Source organism: Camellia sinensis, chromosome 2 (genome assembly GCF_055761805.1).
Source record: "Camellia sinensis isolate YWXY chromosome 2, ASM5576180v1, whole genome shotgun sequence".
NCBI lineage: Eukaryota > Viridiplantae > Streptophyta > Magnoliopsida > Ericales > Theaceae > Camellia > Camellia sinensis.
Window position 1 is genome coordinate 121378520 of NC_138962.1, and position 15444 is coordinate 121393963.

Below are 15444 nucleotides of genomic sequence, written 5' to 3' on the forward strand. Positions count from 1 at the left end.
AATATATTAAGTATGTTTTAAGTCTAAAAAAAATTAAACGCCCAAATTAATTTAAAATAAATTAACCCATTCAAAATTGACACAAATCTTTTATCATTTACCTTAAAAAAAAAATCTTCATTCAATGAAAAAAAAATATATGAAAAACCTTAAAAAAATTTTAGTTGATTATTCATTTGAACCTCAAAAATTTCAGAACCGAGCGTGTCTGAATGTTAGTGGCGAATATCAAAAGTTGATAAAGTGTTTCAGGTTACTTGAAGCGAAAGAAATCACCTATGAATTTAGATCCAAATGCTTAAATTACAGTCTTCTCTTGCAAGATTTGGTGTGGTGTCAGCCCCACATAAAATGAATCTAATCCCGTCATTGCATTTTTTGGATACTTTCTTCAACTAACATTTTTGACAAAATTCTTGTAGTTTTAATAGTATAATTAATTATAATATCTAACAGTTTACATTAATTAATGAAAGAGAACATTACATGAACTTTTATATGAACATTTTAATGTTTAAATCTCTCTCTCTCTCTCTCTCTCTCTCTCTCTCTCTCTCTCTCTCACATTTTCAAAAATTGTGTACAACATATCATAATTTTTTCCATTACACTAGATAATCCTCAACTCTAACTTTTTCCAATTCTGAAAGAAGAATCAATGGCTTTGCTAGAGAAGAGTCGAGCAATCTCCAACTGGGTTTTAGCAATGATCTCAGTTCTTTTAAGATCGATTTCTCCTCTCTTGGCCTCAGCTTCGACCCTGATCCTCTCTAACTCTTTCATTGTGTCCATCTTTGCTTGTTCTGACCTTAATACTACTTCTGCTAACCACCTTATGCTCTCGCCTACCTCCCTATCTTCCCCTTCCTTTCTCCTCTTCCTCCGCTTCCTTTTTTTCATTCTCATCTTCAAGTTTTTTGACTTCAACTTCAACTCCAATAACCTCTCTTTGTCGCTGTACAGAGCAGGTGTGCTACTATCTGTATCAATAGCAAGATTTTTGTCCAACATATCATCGGACAATTTGGTTCTCACTCCATCTTCCTGCAATTAAAATCATTAAGGGGCGTTCACACATAAGTTAGGCCAAGTTTGGCATGTGCCCAAAAAGTCAAAAAGTCAAAAAATTATTCAAAAAGTTAAAAAGTTATCACTATTCACCAAAAGTCAAAAAGTACGACTGCACAACTCCCAATCCTAATTTTTTCCTACACACTAATTCTTATAATTTTTTAATACACATTTTTCCATAAAAAGTCAAAAAGTTAACCCAAACAACCATAATTTTTTTCCTTAACTTTTTAGTCCAAAAATTCAAAAAGTACACTTATTTAGGACATCCCAAGCAACTCCCATTAGAGCAATGTTATCTATCGGTATCACTCACTAGAGTTTCTATAGCCGCTTCATATCATCTCTTGCAAGTTGCATGCATGGCCAAGTAGTACTATTCTTGATTCTTTTCTTTAACAATATTTTCTATATAATTTTAGGATGCAGCTTTCCTCCCATTTATGTTTTAATTGATTCTGTAGAGTTCTGTTTTTTGAGCCTCCAATCGAAGCAATCTGAGTAGTTCATGTTTTACTTCCTTGTGTGTAAATCATTAATGAAAAAAAATCAAATTGATTTGTTAGTTGTAGCCATTAATTTTTAACATATTTGTATTTGAAAAAATGAATTGTATATTTTGAAATTCATACTTAACATAAATATTTTTAAAAACAAAATTTTAAAATCATGTTATGTTTATCCAATAAGTCTATTTTTTTTCATAAATAATTACACATAAAGATTGAACATAAAGAACTCATATTATCTTAACAAGTCCTGTTATAAATCCAAAAAATAAAATTAAACAAATAAAACACAGACATGAAACAAGCTGCCTCCGATTTTAAACTTCTAAGTGACATTAAATGCCCCTTTAAAAAAAAAAAAAAAAGTGACATTAAATTGCGACAATATGTCAATGGGAGATAGTTGTAGTTTTTGCATTTACTGGCAAATAACCCTATTTTATTCAGCATTGCAGCTACTCAAGAGTATATAACTAGGAGCAACATGAAGAAACCAATACCTCAATATGTTCCTAAAACAAAATGCTTATATATAACCAATTTTTTTATTTATAATTTTCTATTTATTTTTTATTTTGACATAGGCTTCTTTTCAGTCAACTAATTAGGCTAGAGGGTTTAATTTAGTTCTTTGCAGGTCCATTTTTAATTTATCTAGGGTCAGCCAAGTACGAACGAGGCCATTAAGGGCATTGCTTTTGACCCCAAATTATGATTTATTTATTTTTTTATAAATTTCATTCGTTTTTCACAAAAGCACCAAGGTCTTTGTGACAAGTTGACGTGTAAATGCATCTTAAGGTGCAGTGACCAAAGGTTAGGGGGTTAAGTTGATGAAGTAACGACGACCCTTTAAGTGGTATACTAATTTTACTAACAAACTAACAAATTTAAAAACCTAATAAATAAATAAATACTATACAAAGGACATAAAAAAAAACTCCAATAATTAATTAAAGTAATTGAAAGACCTCCTATCTACTTTCTTTTAAGCATGAGCATTAATTGCTTTATTTAAAAAAAAATAGGAAAAAGTGTTTGAAAAAATTATTACAAACTGTTGAAAAAATTTAAGATTTTAATTATTAATAGTTATAAAATTTACTATTAATCTGTATTTTTTTTTTAAAAAAAAAAATCCATTGATATGTATTTTCCCCAAAAAATAACTGATTACTCTTCTATTTTATTTTATTTTATTTATAATGAGTGCGATAATTTGTAATAACGGCTGTGATACAGAGCACTAGGTGTAGAGCTCTAAATTGAGCTCTACACAGCTGGCACGGAATAAAACCAAAAAAAAAAAAAAAAAAAAAGGAAAAGGAAAAGGACAAGGACAAGGACAAATCACAATGGAGAAAAAGGCAAATTAGAGCTCTTCTAAATCTCTTAATTTAGAGGTCTAAAACATTTTTCTTTGTAATAATGATAACCACGCAACATTGCTGCACAACTCTATCAATCATTCAAAATCCTTTCATATAAAAAATAATAAATATATAATAAAGGTTAAGGTAAAAAATTTATAAATGGGGATTCATCTAAAAGGATATTACGTTTAAATCATAATCATTTCACATTTTTTTTTCACAAAAATCAGAAAAATTTAAAAAACCCATTTCAAACGAGATTTTTTAACCCAGACTAAAAGTCAAAAACTCAAAAGATCAACTCACTTCCCAAATGAAAACTAAGTGGATTACTCATTTTATCAATTGAAAAAAAAATAAAAAATAGAGAACCTTGATTACAAAAGTTTTGAACCACAAAAAATAAGAAAATTTAATTTTAAATGTAACTAAGATACAAAAATATATAATTAACATTTAAATAATAAAAGGCTACACTAAATTTGTTTGCTTAGGATCCCAACAAGGTTGGGCCGCATGTAAGTCTATCTCGGTGATTCAAATTATTCAAAATTTTGGATATGTCAAATAAATTATTCATGTAAAAAATCAGATTGATCACACATTAATAGTCACATATTTGAATGATTTTTAAAAAATAGATTGCAAGCATGATATTGAAAATAGCCCGATCATTTCTTTTAAGATAAATATAATAAAAAATGTGAGTACCAATATTCATTCAACTTAATTTTTGGCATGGGCCCTGTGAGTGAATCAAAAAGAAGAAGGAAAGAAGAGAAGATAGACGAAAAAGAGGAGAAGACCAAGAAACCTAGATCCTATGAGAGAGGGTCATCTCTGGCTAGAAAACCCAAATCGCGACCATTACTGCCCACCACCCACCGCCGCATCATATTCTCTCTTTCTCTCTTTCTTCTTCTTCTTCCTCTTCCAAAACCCTAACCCTAGATCTAGATCTACCATCGCCGCAAACCCATATCGCGACCCGTGCCGCTACCATCACCACCTACCACTCATCGTTGTTGCCATCATCGGCCACTATAACTCTCTAAAAATCCTAGATCTAGGGTTAGGGTTTCAGGACAGGAAGAAGAAGAAGAAGAAGAGGAGAGAAGAAGACGACGAGCGGCGGACAACGAGAGAAAGAAACAAGAAAGAGGAAGAAGAGAAAGAAAGGTGAAGAGGGGCGAGATTTCGTCTGTCTTCTCTTTTCTCTTTTTCTTCTGCATATTTTTTTTTTCTTATAGTCAAAACAACGTCATTTAGATCAAAACAATATGTTTTGATTCACTTCACAAAACACTCTAGAGGGATTCACTTTAGGGGATTCACACACTAGGCCATCTACTCCAGAAGTGCTAAAATTTGAATTTGGGCTCGCAAAACACTAAACAACTTTTCCTTTTCTTGGAAGGCATTATTTCAGCTTTTGGAGCTCATCACGAGTCCTATTTTGATAATATGAACCGTTTATTTTATCAAAGACTTTTTATGTTTTATTTACAAAAAAATTAGATCGATTCGATAATTATGACTTATGAAATTAATCATGTTTGTGATAAAAAATAAAAAAATGGACGACAATTGAGTTTTAAAAAAAAATCTATTTTTTGGTAACAATCTTGATAAATTAAATAAATTACGATTATCGGATAGACTTCAATTTTTGTGTAACTAAAATAGCGAAAAGTAAGTGGATTAGTCATTTATCAATTGAAAAAAAAAAAGAAAAAAATAATAGAGAACCTTGATTACAAAAGTTTTGCACCACAAAAAATAAGAAAATTCAATTTTAAATGTAACTAAAATATAAAAAATAAAAAAAAATAAAAAAATTAACATTTAAATAATAAAAGGTTTCACTAAATTTTTTTGCTTAGGACCCAACAAGGTAGGGCCGCATGTAGGCCTATCTTGGTGATTCAAATTATTTAAAATTTTTGGTATGTCAAATAGATTATTCATGTAAAAAAATCATGTTGATTACATATCGATAATCACATATTTGAATGATATTTATTTTTAACAAAATAGATTGCAAGTATGATATTGAAAATAGACCGGTCATTTTTTAAGATAAATATAATTAAAAAAAATGTGAGTACTAATATTCATTCAACTTAATTTTTAGCATAGGCCCTTTCAGTGAATCAAAACGACGTCGTTTTGAATAATATTTAAAAAGAAGAAAAAAAAAAGAAGGAAAGAGGAGAAGATAGACGAAAAAGAGGAGAAGACCAAGAAATCCAGATCCGATGAGAGAGGGTAATCTCCGACCAGAAACCCAAATCGCGACCATCACTGCCGCCACCCACCACCGCCTCATATTCTCTCCTACTCTTCTTCTTCTTCTTCTTCTTCTCAAAACCCTAACCCTAGATCTAGATCCGCCATTGCCGCAAACCCAAATCGCGACCCATCGTTGCTGCCATCATCGCCTACCACCCATCGCTGTTGCCATCATCACCCATCATAGCTCTCTAAAAATCCTTGATCTAGGGTTAGCGTTTCGAGACAGAAAGAAGAAAAAGAAAAAGAAGAAGAAGATGAGGAGAAAAGAGAGCGGCGGACGACGAGAGTAGGAAAGAAGAAAGAGGAAGAAGAAAAAGAGAGGTGGAGAGGGACGAGATTTCGTCTGTCTTCTCCTTTTTTCTCTCTTTTTTTTTCTTTTGCATTAGTCAAAACAATGTCATTTAGATCGAAACAATGCGTTTTGATTCACTCCACAAAGCACTCTAAAGGGATTCACTCTAGGGGATTCAGACGTTGGGCCATCTACTCCGGATGCACTAAAATTTGAATTGGGCTCGCAAAGCACTAAACAACTTTTACGATTACCAGATAGACTTCAATTTTTGTGCCAATAATATATACAAAGTATCTAACAAAACGAATAATTTAAATTATTAAAACAAGACTTGTATTGACCCAAACAAGATTGTCTAAAGTGGATTGAAAAGTAACTGTCTCCTAATCAATTTTGTGCATTTAATAATGTGGATTTAGGGACTTTGTATCATGTGTGGTAAAAAAATTGAATAAAAATCTGTATAACATTATTGGTTCTTTAATTAGTTTGAAAAATCATGCTCGACCAAGGTTCTAAATATCGGCCGGTACGTTCCGTACCGGCCGGTTCGTACCGGAAAATGATAGGGCCGAGTCGGATACTCACCGGTATACCGGCGAGACTGAATTTCACGGCCGTAGCGGCCGATTCCCGATACGTATCGGGCTGAATCCGATACGTACGCGATTTGTTGTCCGATACATGCCGATACGGCTGGAAAATGACAGTGTCTTGTGTATGTATGAGTGTGGTTGTTGAGCAAAGCAAAGCACGGCAATTACCTGCAAAACAAATTAAGAAAAGCAAAGCAATCACCTAAAAAGCAAAGCAAAGCACTTTGTGGAAAAGAAAAAACAAAGCAAAAGAACCTGTAAAAGAAAAAAACATGGACCAAAGTACCTGCAAAAATAAAGCAAAAGGACCAAATCTCTGAAGAAAAACTCAGACTCACGGACTCACGGAATACATACACAGACTCACGGACAATAATACATACACAGACTCACGGACGGACACCATAAATGTGTTACAAACCTTTGAGGAAAAACTCAATCGGACCAAACCCAACTCCTCAATCAAACCCAAATCTATCTCCCAGGAGCTTCGATCTTGTAAAGTGTTGCGGCCTGCAGGGAGAAGCATCGAATCAAACCCAAATCCATCACCGATTTGAAGCTTCTTCGTTGAAGGTTTGTCTCTCACTCATGCTCTGTTTGTTCTCGTTCTCTCACCATACGATGCTCTGCTTTTTTTGTTTTGGAATTGGGTCTACTTTTTTTGTTTTGGGTCAAGAAAGAAAGTCATAGCTTTGGTTTATAAGTTGTGTTTGGTTCGGTTTGTTTATAATTTTTTTTTTTTTTTTTTTGTTATTATTTTTTTATATGCACATAATTTTTTGTATATATTATTGAGGTTGAATAGAATTCGGGAGTAATTTTTTACATAATTTTAAATGCACATAAGTTCAGAAGGTGAATAGAATTCATATTTTACAATTCAGGAGCAGGTTTGTTCTCCCATAATTTTATATATATATATATATATATATATATATTATCAGCATAGAATATAATGTTTTATATAGAATATAATTTTTTATATAGAAAAATATTTTTTGTATATATTTTAAATGCACATATGCTCAATATATATATTTTTTATATATATTATTTAAAGAGATTTAATCTGTTAGATTTTTTATTTCAGATTTTTTTTATTATTTTAGATTTTTTAATCTGTCAAATCTTTTTATTTCAGATTATTTTTATATCATATTATTTTTATAGAGGTTTAATCTATCAGATTTTTTTAAAGAGGTTTAATTATTAAGTAAAGATGTTTAATATTTTAGATTTTTTATTTTTATTTTAAATACATTATTATTACTAACTAAATTAGAATTACAATATTTGTTAATTGAAAATTGTTATTGTAGATAATTGAAAGTTATAATGGCGCACGGAGGTGGGGTTTGTCTATAATTTTTTTTTTCTGTGGTTATTTTTTTAAATGCACATAATTTTTTATATATATTATTGAGGTTCAATAGAATTCAGGGGCAATTTTTACATAATTTTAAATGCACATAAGTTCAGAAGGTGAATAGAACTCATAATTTTACAACTCAGGAGTAGGTTTGTTCTCCCATAATTTTATATATATATATATATATTATCAGCATAGAATATAATTTTTTATATATAAAAATATATTTTATATATTTTTTAAATGCACATATGCTCAATATATATATTTTTTATATATATTATTTAAAGAGATTTAATCTGTCAGATTTTTTATTTCAGATTTTTTTTATTATTTTAGATTTTTTAATCTGTCAAATCTTTTTATTTCAGATTTTTTTTATATCAGATTATTTTTATAGAGGTTTAATCTGTTAGATTTTTTTAAAGAGGTTTAATTGTTAAGTAAAGATGTTTAATATTATAGATTTTTTAGTTTTATTTTAAATGCATTATTATTACTAACTAAATTCGAATTACAATATTTGTTAATTGAAAACTGTTATTGTAGATAATTGAAAGTTATAATGGCGCATGAAGGTGGTTCTAGTGGAAAACTTCCAAGTGATGATATTGGTTGGAAATTTGGAATTCCACTAGAAAATAATAGGCATAAAATTAGGTGCAAATTTTGTGGAAAAGAGCTAAATGGTGGTATAACTAGGTTGAAGCAACATTTGGCCCATATGAAAGGTCAAGTCGCACCTTGTGCTAATGTCAGTGGTGAAGTTCGAACACTAATGATGGATCATTTGAATAATTATAAGGGCAAAAAGCTTGACAAAAGGAAGATGAATGAGGAATTGACAGAACAAATTAGAGCCAGTCAGTGTGATGATGATGAAAATGATGAGGAGGACTTAGAAATGGTTATGGCCCGACAAAATAGGGCTAGTGATATTGAGGTTGCACCACCTCCTGGTTTTGCTCGGCGAAGTCATAGTGTTCGTGAGACTAGTACAGGTAGGAAATGGATTGATACATCCTCTCCAGAAGTTCAATTATTAGACATAGATGTGGATCTTCATAGGACCAAAGGCAACAAACAATCCAAACTCTCCTCTAGATTTTTGAAAGAAGCAAAGAAAAAATTAGGAAGAGCAGTTAGCCAGTTTGTATTGTTCACTCCAGTGCCTACTAATGTTGTTAATTCTAAATGGCTAGAACCAATGTTGGATACTGCAAGAGAGGTTGGAAGAGGAACAAAGCTACCTACTTCTTATGAAGTAAGCCTCTAACTTAAAGTTTGAAAAAACTCTACCTATGTTTAAAAATAAATAAATTATTAAGATGCTTGTTAATAGTTTTTGTTTGTTATTTATTATTAAACAGGTAACTGAAGTGTATTTACCAATGGAGTATGAAGCTTTACAAAATTGGATAAAATCTCATAAATCTAGTTGGGCTGAGAGAGGTGTTACAATTATGTGTGATGGATGGTCTGGGCCCACAAGAAAGCACATTGTTAATTTTCTTGTGTATAGCAATCGTGGAACAATTTTTCAAAAGTCTGTGGATGTAACTGATGTACCTAGTAGGACAGCTGATTATTACTTGGGCCTCATGGACAAGGTAGTGGATGAAATTGGAGAAGAATATGTTGTGCAAATCGTAACTGATAACGAAGCTGCGATAAAGGCTGCTGGTTACAAACTCATGCAAAAAAGGGAGAATCTGTATTGGACAGGATGTGCAGCTCATTGTATTGATCTTATGTTAGAGGATATTGGGAAGAAAAAAAGTGTAGCAAAGGTGTTGGATTGTGCAAAAGTAATCACACGATTTATTTACAACTCCAATTGGGTCGTTGATTTCATGAAGAGATTCACAGGAGATAGAGAGTTGTTACGTCCTGTCATCACACGCTTTGCCACCAATTTCATTACTTTGGAAAGCATTGTTAAACATAAGACTGCTTTACAGGATATGTTTCATTCTCAAGAGTGGAAGCACAGCAAATGGTCCAAAAAGGATGATGCAAAAGAAGCGAAAAAAATTATACAAAGTAAAGATTTTTGGACCAAGGCAGCAGACGTATTAAAAGTTCAAGAACCACTTCTAAAGGTGCTTAGACTTGTAGATGGGGATGAAAAGCCCACAATGGGTTTTATATATGAAGCGATGGATAGAGCAAAGTTGGCCATCAAACAAAATTGTCGCTATTATGTAGATTATTGGAAGATTATTGATAATCGATGGGCTTTCCAACTACACACAGACTTGCATGCTGCTGGTAAGTAATTTTTAATTTATTTAAATTATAAATTATGTGTTCCTTATCTCACTTTTATTATTATTTTATATTCGAACGTAGGTTATTTTTTAAATCCCATATTCCAGTATGGGGAGCACCTTTCTAATCATCGAGAAGTGATGAGTGGAGTTAGAAATGTGATTTCGAGACTTCTACCAGATTTAAATGAGCAAATACAGGCGATAAACCAAGTTAGTCATTATTTAATATTAGTTAAGTTGATAACTTATTATTTGGCTTGTGAATTGTGTTTATAAAACTGCTTATTGCCTTTTGTTCATTACAGATCTCTTTATTTTCTAATAAAGAAGATTCTTTTGGTGCTGTGTTAGCACAAAGAGCAGTGAAAGCAACAAATCCTGGTAATTATTATATACTCAATGAACTATTAACTATTTTAATTATATATTACTGTTACATTGTCAACACTTCTATATCAAATTATAACATAATCACTAATATTTGATTGATTTGTATATAGCTGAATGGTGGATCCATTATGGTACATCGGCTCCGGCACTCCAAAAAGTGGCTGTGAGAGTATTGAGCCAAACCACGTCTTCTTCTAATTGTGAGCGCAATTGGAGTACATTTAGCCTGATACATACAAAGACAAGGAATCGGTTGAAGTATAAAAAATTAAATAAACTTGTTTATGTGTATTACAATATGAGGCTAAAGATCAGACATGCAACACGAAAAAGCCAAGATGATAGAGAAGAATCTTTTAACCCCATCAATCTTGACTACATATTTGAAGAAGATGATCTATTAACTCCATGGCTTCAAGAGAGAGAACATGCAGTCTTGGATGATGAAGATAACTCAGGTTGGTTGATTGTTGATGATGATGATGATGATGAGGGAGATCATGCAACTAGTAGCCAAGTACCTCAACACCATCAAAGAGCAAGGTCTACTGGAAGTGGCTCTAGTGAGGGTCGTGGTTTGAGTCCACCTAGTGGTAGTGGAGATGATAGTGATGGCAGTCGTCCTCCAACAGGTGGTGGTAGCGGTGGACAATGGGAGTCTGCAGGTTCTGCACATGGTTGTAGACGCAGTACTCATCATATTGATCATGATTGGAACAGGGATTCTACACAGCAACGACGACATTCTATTTCTACTCCTGATGTAGAAGCATCAATTGGGCGTTCACGACATATTGATGATATTTATGGTCATCGTGACCTTAGAAATCAATTTGGACATCTCGGAGTTAGACAAGAAGATGGAAGGGGAACTCAACATTGGCAACCAATATGCCAAGTACCATATCCTTATTACCCTCCTCCAAGTCAACCACCACCACACATCTATCAACCACCTTATATGGAAAATTGGAACTACTCTCAACAACCTCATCAATATCCATATATAGAGGGTTTCAATTATGGTACAGGGGGGCTTGCAATGACACAACAACAATCAAGTAGCAGTGGCAGCAACAACACTACTTATGATCAATGCACTTTCAATAACTACTACCATGAATATCAATATGGAGAAATAGGCCAACCAAGTCATAGTGATGATCAAAGTGATGTGAGATATGGAGATTCTTCTGTACCACCACGTAATTCGTTTTATTACTAAGTTTTAGAGTTGTTGATTTGTAGTAGATTGTTTGTATGCGATTATGACTGAAACAAATGATTTATTTTCATGTCCCTCTTTCTCTTATTAATTTGTTGTGCATGTGGAAGTATTTCCTTGTTGAAAATAAGTAAAAAAATATTTCCACATCAATTTTATATTAAAAGTTTAACATATATGCCAAATAAAAAGGTTGAGACTAAAATAAATACATATCATTTAGTTAAAAATGAGTCAAGAAAGTGCCTCTACATATCAAAATTTTGATTAAAATGTGATAAATTAAGGCTAAAAGAGTCAAAAAATGCATAAAATTGAGTTTTAGATGGATTGCTAATGATTTTTGAAATTTCACAGCCGCGACGCCCGATACCCGCTACGTACCGGTCGATACTACCGATACCGATACTCCGCGATCGATACCGTTACGTTACCCGATACCGCGATTTAGAACTATGTGCTCGACAGAAGATGATATGATTGACACAGTTTCAGAGCCTAACAGGTGGGTTGTTAAATTAAAAGAGATGAATATTAGAAGAAAAATCATATATATATATAAAATTTTGGACAGACCTTCGCTCCCTGATCAACGCCATTGGAACCATGCGAGTTATGTGCAACAATTCCGAGAGGAAGAGGCGGACGAGGAGGAGGAGGTGGAGGTGGTGGTGGTGGTGGCAGCTGCGGCACAGGTGGTTGTTGTGGTGGAAGTGATGATTCCAATAGCACTAAAGGGTTGGTTGTTGGTGGTGCTGGCGGTGAAGGAGGAGGAGGCGGAAGAACAGTTACAGTTCCTCCACTTCCTCCACTTCCAGTTCCACCACGTAGTAAAAGATCAATTCGGGGGAAGAGCGGCCAGGAGGAGGTGGCAGTGGCAGAAGAAGCAGACTCAGAGCGGTATCGCTTCTTCATGGACTCGATCTTGTTCTTGCACTGCGTTTGTGTCTTTGGAGACTTTGTGTAATTGGCACGCGACGATACACATCTTGCAACATCCTCCCAGTCTTGACCTTTTAGCTTCGCTCTGTTCCGAAGTATCCATCTCTCCTCATACGCTTCAAGTAGACTTGAAACTGCCCCTTCGCTCCATTCATCTCTTTTTAACCTATCTCCTCCTCCGGAGCCACCACAAACCGGTGGCGGCTTTCTAGGAGACTCTTCTTTTGGGACGATGATGATGTTACTACTACTGTTAGAGACTACCGATGGGTGGTTTGCTTCTTTCTCCATCATCATGTTACTAACTATTCCTTACCCATGTTTACCTGCTAACATGTAATCACACCTCAACCACCTAAAACTCAGAGACTATCATATCTAAGCCTTTAGAGTTTACTTTATTAAGTATCTCCATTAAATTTAATTGAGAGTGGTACTACCCTTTTTAATTTTTCCTTTTAATTCTATTTTTAATGACATGGTCCAACCAGCAAATGTATACTTTTAGGTTCAAATTCTCTAATCAGCAAACGCGTATATTGGGGTCACAGACTGCAGGGCATAAACCCTGTTTCGGACTGTAAGGACTTAGTTTGGTACGCGTAAGCTAGTCTAGGATACCCTACATAAAAAATAAATAAATAAATAAATAACAAAAAAAGAAAAAAAATAATGTGGCCGAAACCTATGTGAAATAGTTTCATACTACTCTCTATATCATCATTGACTTTTCTAATTCCACATCATTAGAGTAGATTTAGGAGAACGAAATCAGGAAGATAAATTATTATCCTATTTAGGCCTCGTTTGAGAAGTAATAGTTTTAGTCTAAAAGTTAAAAAGTTATTAAAAAAGCTAAAAAGCTTATAAAAAAAGTCAAAAATTCTTTTTTCTCTCTATTTTTTGCACATTTTTTCGTAAAAAATTTAAAAGTCATTCCAAACATACAAGTTTTTTTTTGTCATATTTTAGTTAAAAAATTAAAAAATTACTAAAATAGACTGTTTCCAAACGAGAGCTTAGTGCTATTCATATTAGATTTTAAATTTAGTTTACTACATTATTTTTAGACAATTTGGTGAACTATATTTTTAGGCTCCCTACATTTTTTTTTATAATGTTTTTTTTCCTTGAAAAAGTAAATAATACTTCTTTATAGACAAATAAATAAATAAAAATAAAAATCCCAAGGATTGGCGTAGTGGTGTAAGCTTGAGACTTAGGAGTTTGCTCCTCTTTAAGTCTCAAGTTCAAAACCTCTTACATATTTCAGTGATTTCAAAAATAGATAGGAAAAAATATGTAAAAATATAAAAACAAAAAAGATAGACACAAATCGAGGGACTGAAATCATCTAAAGGATAGGAGGAGGTTAGTAAGTACTTGGGGTCTATGTAGAGTAGTAAATATTATATGTGACGGTGATATTAAGTGATGAGATGTTAATATTGTCGTTTTTTTAAGGTTGTATATTATATGCTATTCAAAATAATATTATCAATTATTTCTTGTAAATTATAATATGACATAACTTTTTTTCATTATAAAAAGAGTATAAGTTCAAAAATTCGGTTCAATTTTTAAATTGAATCATGTGATAACTAATTAAAATAGATAAGATAATTCTCTTTCTTATTTTTTTAATTATCTTATTTAGTTTAAAAAATACACTTAAACTTGGAGGTAAATTTCTAGAATCTATAATCTTGATGGAGGAGAAAAGCGGGGGTTAAGTGGCCAACTGGAGAGAAGAGAGAGAAGAACCACTAGCATTAGAGAGAGAGAGATAGAGAAAGTGATAGTAGTGGGGCAACCACAGAATATGTCGGCAGTAGTGTGAGTTAGTGATGACAAGTAATCCAAACTTTTGTATCACTTATTGGTGGAGTTAGCCTTTTGTATCACTTTTTGGTGGAGTTAGCTATTGAGGGTATATTGATTTTTAACTTTTTAAGATTTTGTCTGTTGTATTGGAGCATTTTTGGCTGTTGGCGTTGATATGAAGCCAACCAAGACATCCACCGACGGTGGTGATCACTCACGTGGCTTTGTCACCCACTCCCAATATCACCCATTCACGTTCACAGTTTCATCACTGAAAAATGTTTGAAAATTTTAATTGAATATTTTTAATTCATTTTTAATGATGTGATCTATCATTCTTTATTCCCTCTTTCCGGATCAAAATAAAAATAAGGTATTATAAAATATACTAATCCTTCAGGCGTCGAGAGCTTCAAGTGTGAATGGCGTGAATTTATGGTCACCGATCGACCGATCGAACGATCGGATGAAATACTTATCTACTGTGATTGTTATATTGTCGACCACGACGGTCAGTCGCCGGACGACCGACCGAATGACTGGCCGAACAACTAGTTAAACAAATTCAAGACATAATCACATCTCAATATTCAAAACCTATAACACGACTTTACAAAATATACCAGCAACCTTCATCATTAAACCAAGCACAAAAAACACTAATAGCACCAACCCTAACACTAACAGTAACAGTATAATTCAACAGGCACCACCACTACCACCACTTGTCAATGCGCTGCCGTCATCCCGCACTCATTATTAGTTGCTCTTTTTACCCCTCTTTTAACTTTGCTGCCTTTTTTTTAACCCTTTTTATGCCTTTTCAAATGCATGGTGGACTCATCACCATCAGTCTTTTACAAGTATTAACAAATCTATAATTTCCTTTTTGTCAATTTAAATTTATGATAAATTATAAATATATTTTTTAAAATTTACTTAAAATATAAATTATCTCTTATGAGTTTATAAATTACATATTATTCTTTCAAATTTCTAATCACATAAATAATTTATTTTATTAATAAATAATTAAGTCAGTTAATATTTTTTAATGCTATCAAAAATATATTTCAATTAACAATTCATATACGCTTATTGTTATAAAAAATAACAGTTATGAATTTTATTTTTTTTGTTATTCTTTTAAATAAAAAATTATGACAAATGAATATTTGTAATTTCTAAAATTATAGGGAACAATTCATATTTTAAGAGAGTATAAATATGCCCTTAATGAAGGTTAATGCAAACAATCAATTACACTGCACCTCTTACA

General features: G+C 32.6%; 3 protein-coding genes across 3 annotated transcripts; 2 read left to right on the forward strand and 1 right to left on the reverse strand.

Annotated features, from left to right (window-relative positions):
* Positions 1-419: 419 nt before the first annotated feature.
* On the reverse strand, positions 420-13525 carry LOC114321963 (uncharacterized). Its single transcript, XM_028269221.2, has 2 exons — positions 11976-13525; positions 420-1044 (listed from the first exon to the last, which is right to left on the reverse strand). Exons 1-2 carry the CDS (start codon positions 12636-12638, stop codon positions 628-630), a joined length of 1080 nt encoding a protein of 359 aa, XP_028125022.2. The 5' UTR covers positions 12639-13525; the 3' UTR covers positions 420-627.
* On the forward strand, positions 6350-9908 carry LOC145820315 (uncharacterized). The gene is made up of 3 exons (XM_082915530.1): positions 6350-6715; positions 8061-8775; positions 8882-9908. The coding sequence occupies exons 2-3, from the start codon at positions 8077-8079 to the stop codon at positions 9788-9790; spliced, it is 1608 nt and encodes a 535-aa protein (XP_082771656.1). The 5' UTR covers positions 6350-6715; positions 8061-8076; the 3' UTR covers positions 9791-9908.
* Positions 10023-11630, forward strand: LOC145820316 (uncharacterized). Its single transcript, XM_082915531.1, has 2 exons — positions 10023-10165; positions 10285-11630. Exon 2 carries the CDS (start codon positions 10473-10475, stop codon positions 11397-11399), a length of 927 nt encoding a protein of 308 aa, XP_082771657.1. The 5' UTR covers positions 10023-10165; positions 10285-10472; the 3' UTR covers positions 11400-11630.
* Positions 13526-15444: the final 1919 nt, after the last annotated feature.

Bases quoted from the DNA above. Each gene is read 5' to 3' on its own strand.
- LOC145820315 (XM_082915530.1), top strand. From the start codon at position 8,077: ATGGCGCATGAAGGTGGTTCTAGTGGAAAACTTCCAAGTGATGATATT. The intron at 8,776-8,881 runs GTAAGCCTCTAA...ATTATTAAACAG, and splicing joins AGCTACCTACTTCTTATGAA to GTAACTGAAGTGTATTTACC.
- LOC145820316 (XM_082915531.1), top strand. From the start codon at position 10,473: ATGAGGCTAAAGATCAGACATGCAACACGAAAAAGCCAAGATGATAGA.
- LOC114321963 (XM_028269221.2), bottom strand. From the start codon at position 12,638: ATGATGATGGAGAAAGAAGCAAACCACCCATCGGTAGTCTCTAACAGT. The intron at 1,045-11,975 runs GTCTGTCCAAAA...TTTTAATTGCAG, and splicing joins GCGTTGATCAGGGAGCGAAG to GAAGATGGAGTGAGAACCAA.